Genomic DNA, 5,000 nt, shown 5'->3' on the forward strand with positions numbered 1-5,000 from the left:
AATAAGCTTTGTTATTATTTTATTACTATATTGTTATTATGTTTTTTAACAAACCATCAGATACCTTAGCACTGATAACTAATGGGTTCAAGTCATAAAGTGCTGCAGCTAAAGTGGATACGTCTGATGTATTATGCTTTTGAACACTTTGTAAACAATGTAAATTTCAGGTAAAGAGATTAGGTTTGATATAGTGTTAGAAGCTGTGGAATCTCTAGAGCTCTGTACCTAGTGTCAATACATTTAATGCCCTGAATGTTACAACAGGTCAGAACATGGACTTTTGTGACCTGCTGTGAGGAGGTTTAGTTAAATACAGCACCTCAGGAAGGCGATGTTGCAGGTAAATTGTTCTGTGAGATAAATGTGGTGAATATATTTGGTAATCAATAAGTTAAGACTAGCTTAAACCGTGTTGGGGAAACAGGTGAAGTGTACACAGTGAGTGCATTGTGTATGGGGTTATGTTTAAACAGCACTGTGTTTCCCTGTGTGTCTATTTGCTGATTTCTACGTCCGTACATGTTTAAACAGTTCTTTGTATGTGTGTGTGTGCGTGTATACCTTGTGTGTGAGAATTAGTCTCTGCTTCCAGCCATCCCTCTGAATAAGGTGTAGCCCCCCAGCTGAGGTGCCCAGAGCAAGCCACTTCCTTGACACTGCCAGACAAGTACACTAAAAACACACACATCACAGACTCATAAACTGAAACAGAAATGAATTCTCTGTGACTCAAACAAGCAGCTTCAAACAAATATTTCAGGTCATTCCGGTTTTAAATTAATCAGAAAAAAAACAAAAACAACCATTAGCTCAACACAAAGAACATTTTCACCTTCAACTCAGGGGAGTACACTATTTACAAAGCACAACATGATTAAAGAGAGCTGATTGTGAAGGTAAGAGAGAGTGAATGACAGATTGTATAAACATGTGGGTGTTTTAAGAGTGGCGGAGAAAACACTGAGAAGATGTGTGCCTGACACAAATGAACAAATGACTGAATAAAATCTGTCCTTTCAAACTGTGAGGAGAGAGACAGAAAGAATGAATTGCATGAGCAGAACGTAAGAGAATGAGAGACGGATGAGTGTGAGGAGGTGTGGGTTGGGACGAGAGGGAGGGCATTAAATGGCGCGCGCGCGCGCATGTGTGTGTGTGTGTGCGCGTGTGAGTGTTTGGGAAGTACCTTGAGCCTGCCAGAGTCAAGTCGTAGTGCAGAAAGGAGCGGATCCAAGCAGTCAAATTCCGCCAAGACATGGGTGCACGACTCCGGCACCACAGGAATCATCCTACTCAGCTGAGAGAAAGAGAGAGACAGACAGAGAGAGAGAGAGAGATTAGTATTGATTTTGTGCTATCACAGATAAAACGTTGGCAACTCGGTCAGACATACTTCAACCCGTCTATCCCGTCTTTCTCAATGAGTGCATCTTACACACCGTCTCGAGACACAGTCGTAGTCATATGACCCTTTCCAGCACTCGCCTCAATTGAAAAGGCATGACCACCGATGACTTGCTTCCACAAAAATTAACAGTTATTTGTCATTTGAGGTCAAGAAGTTGACATATCAGGATGAAACAACTTCCTGCAAAGATGGAAAAAAACTACTAGGCAATATCAAGATTTAAACCCAATCTCCAAACACAATCTGAAATAATATCGATTCACAAAGGTAATAAAGTACATTGCAAAGTTCTTCGGTTTCAAAATTCCTAAATGGGAACCTTTATAACACCTGACAACTTACTGAAAGAATAAATGCAGTGGACATTTTTGGCATCCCTGACATTTAGAGCAGCAAAAAGCTCTTTAACAGAAGAATATGATGTCAAACTCACATTCCGATAAAGTGAAAGAGCGGCGCTGGTGACATGAACACTTGGTTTAACTTGGTTTGGCGCTAAAGTAGTTCATTCCGACGCAAATGGCATTCCTGACAAATATATATAGAGTTTGGGCAAGTCGCGATATTCACAGTCCACACACTTACTTAAGTATTTAAATCCATATAAAAGCGCAGGCAGTAATAGAGTTACTGTAGCTAGCTCAACTAGCCCGCTAACAGTAGCTACTTAGCATAACAACGGCATGACTGCACATCACGGGACTCGCTGAACCGAACCGAAAGGCTAAGTTAATTTATAACGTTATAACAAGAAAACAAGCGCCTTTATTACACGTTCGTATTATCCGTGCGTATACATTCCTTGACAAACCCGTACACCGTCAATCCGTCAAGTCTTTTAACCTAACAAACGAAATATTTTACTTTCTAAATCACAGACGACAGCTAAGTTCTGAGCGAAGTTGAAGACTAATTTATAAACTTACCTCGTCTCAAACGAACAATTCTTGAATTACTGACATGGCAGAGACGGGTAATTCACAACACGCTTAAAGCATAACCCACAGTCCACCAAGCGCTCTGATATCCAAACGGTGCCATAGTTCACTTAAGTCCATCGACAGACCTGTCAATTTTAGACCACCAAGTGGGAATTACTTCATGTTGCGGATGCCGCACCTCTCAGTAACCGGCACTACTTCTTGATACAGTTCCGTTAGTTGAAGCGCAATAATATTAACGAGGAGGAAACTTATTTAGCAGGTATTCGGGGACCTAGAATACGATTGTCAAATTCAGCATATTTCAAGTAGGTATTACATCAAAATCTGAAAAGAACATTAAGTTGACCTCGTCCTTCAGAGGATCACTTCCTATTTTCTTTAAAGCATCTAAGGTCGAGAATCAGGAGTGTGGGGAGATCTTGCCCATTAAAAACCCTGTATTGATTGCTATTTGAGATGCCCAAGAGACCATAGACACGATACATCTGCTCATCAAAAGCAACAATGGTTCCCCCTAACAAGAGATTTTTTGCTACGCCACTACACGTTATCACAACAATGATCACATTGTGGAATTGTCACTTCCTCTAGGAAATCTGAAAAAAATAATAATAAAAAAAACATTAAAAATATGCACTGTTTGCCAAGGTGGAGGGGAAACGTGTCATCTTTCAGATAAGGCACTTTGCAATTTGAAACTGCATTGATTCTCCATTCCTGAAACGGTCCGCGGAGTACTCTCTTCCAGGAAGCGGCGTTTTTCACCAAATAGCTGACCACAGCTACAAAAGAAAGTGAGACGGCTCGACGGCGCAGGGCAGCACACAGACGAAAACACATGCAAAACCATATCGTTTGGTAAAATATTATTAGCAATTTATTACGCATGTTTATCTCTAAAGAAAAAGCTAACAATTTATCAAGTCTTTCATGGGATTTGTAAAAAGTGACGCCTCCTTTAAGTAGTACCTCTTTTGGTAGTTAAATTACTGCTCGTAATATTTCAAAAGGCTCATTGTCACTTCCCAAGAACGCTCATGTTCAGTAATCGAGGAAGTCATAAACGGTCATCTCTAACGTGCTGCAAGTGTGAACACAAGCAATGACTGACACACACACACACTCACTCACAAGTCCACAGCTCAATGAGAACACATTTAAACTAACAGAATCGATTTTTTTTTTATTTAGAATAACATCCCGAACTTGTACTCAGTGCAGCTAGAAGAAACAGGTGTTGTATTAATGACAGTGAGTGTGTGTGCGTGATGCACACACATCCACACACCAATAATGCACTAGACAGGGAAATATGTTTTACAGTATTGCTTTAATTGTCTTTCCCTGCTGTGCATGGGCACCTGTGTGAACCCTATGCTTCAGAAAGGACTGCATTGCACTGACGTTGTTAGATTTGTGGGAAATCTTCCTTGTCATAGCATCCGGTGCTGTGTGTGCATGGGTAAAAGACACTCCTGTTCTCTCCAAAGTCCTTTTGCATTGAATATCCATGTTTCCTGAGAATCCTTCCTGTAATACAAGTAAGCCCACCGTTTGGTCTTAGAGTACAACACTGTCAAAGTTAGAATTTATGGGCTCATCACAAACTGGTGGAACCCAGACATGTTTTCATCCTCAAAGAAAAGAAAAAAGAAGAACAACAAAACAGACCAAGAACAACAACAACAAAAAGGAACAAGAAAAAAAAATTACAGTCGCTTTTGATTGGCATAGTCCGTATCTTCTGGACCAATAAGGTCACAGCAGAATCCTGCCTTGTCCTGTCGCAGTTAGCACCGCCTCCTGATTGCTTTCAGTCCTGGGGCTAAAACCGGGTCTGAGAAGCACTTCAGGCCTAAGTTATAGAGGAGTTTACCGATTCTGATTTCCCTCCCTCCCTCACTCTCTTTTTTTATTCCTCCCCTAATCTTTTCTCCTCTTCAACAAAAAGCAGTCCATCTCTGCATCCTTTCAAGTTTTCCTCATCATTCGGCGGGTCTGCCAGGCATGGAACTTGTTGTAGGCAGCCTGAATCATCTCCTCCAGATGTCCAGTAAGCTGCAAAAGACATAACACACATTGACTTACTTTTTCTCACTGTTTTTCATTATCCAGTAATACTTTACATATATACTGGGCAATTATTATTTAAAACATCCCATTTATCTTCCCCAGATACTCCTACTGTCAAACACTGAAGTGAAACACAGTAGACTTAGTTAGCATAAAGTAGTCCTCATTACTGAAAGTGGTCTCAGACTAATTTTTTTCTTTTGCACAATGCTGCAAACTTTTGACAAGGTTCCACAGGTGAGTGAATGCTAGGTCAAGGCAGGTGCCCAGTAAATGCACTTCTGTGACATGTTGTGTACAGTCCTGTCAGGTGGACACAAAGACATCTGTAACCTTACGTTAGTGCTTAAGTATTGGCGCTGGATCTTGTCCTGGAAGGGGCGGAGCTTGGTCATTTGGAATCTCTCCAGGTTGGACCGCATCTTAACCACCTGCACAGGTGAATGACAAAGACAGTAAGTCTTTCACCAAAGAGTGGTAATTATGTTTTAGACAGAATAACTTCTCTTCTCTTTTGGATTCTGTTCAGATCGATCAATAAATAGGCTTAAGAACTTCGCTCCAATTCTCTT

The 5,000-nt window shown here is 40.8% G+C and overlaps 2 protein-coding genes across 2 annotated transcripts in view; both read right to left on the reverse strand.

Annotated features, from left to right (window-relative positions):
- Window positions 1–2,435, reverse strand: part of hps5 (HPS5 biogenesis of lysosomal organelles complex 2 subunit 2) — a 21,688-nt gene extending 19,253 nt beyond the window's left edge. Inside the window, exons 1-3 of the mRNA XM_030790265.1 lie at window positions 2,338–2,435; window positions 1,190–1,300; window positions 565–675 (exon numbers count right to left, since the gene is read on the reverse strand). Coding sequence (XP_030646125.1) covers window positions 565–675; window positions 1,190–1,291 — 213 coding nt within the window. The 5' untranslated portion in view covers window positions 1,292–1,300; window positions 2,338–2,435. The remainder of the gene's footprint in view (window positions 1–564; window positions 676–1,189; window positions 1,301–2,337) is intronic.
- Window positions 2,436–3,681: 1,246 nt separating this feature from the next.
- The window catches only part of gtf2h1 (general transcription factor IIH, polypeptide 1), a 6,379-nt gene continuing 5,060 nt past the window's right edge, over window positions 3,682–5,000 (reverse strand). The window contains exons 13-14 of the mRNA XM_030790266.1: window positions 4,767–4,859; window positions 3,682–4,413 (exon numbers count right to left, since the gene is read on the reverse strand). Of these exons, the coding sequence (XP_030646126.1) occupies window positions 4,327–4,413; window positions 4,767–4,859 (180 nt within the window). The 3' untranslated portion in view covers window positions 3,682–4,326. The remainder of the gene's footprint in view (window positions 4,414–4,766; window positions 4,860–5,000) is intronic.

The sequence above is a fragment of the Chanos chanos genome, chromosome 13, assembly GCF_902362185.1.
Source record: "Chanos chanos chromosome 13, fChaCha1.1, whole genome shotgun sequence".
Classification (NCBI taxonomy): domain Eukaryota; kingdom Metazoa; phylum Chordata; class Actinopteri; order Gonorynchiformes; family Chanidae; genus Chanos; species Chanos chanos.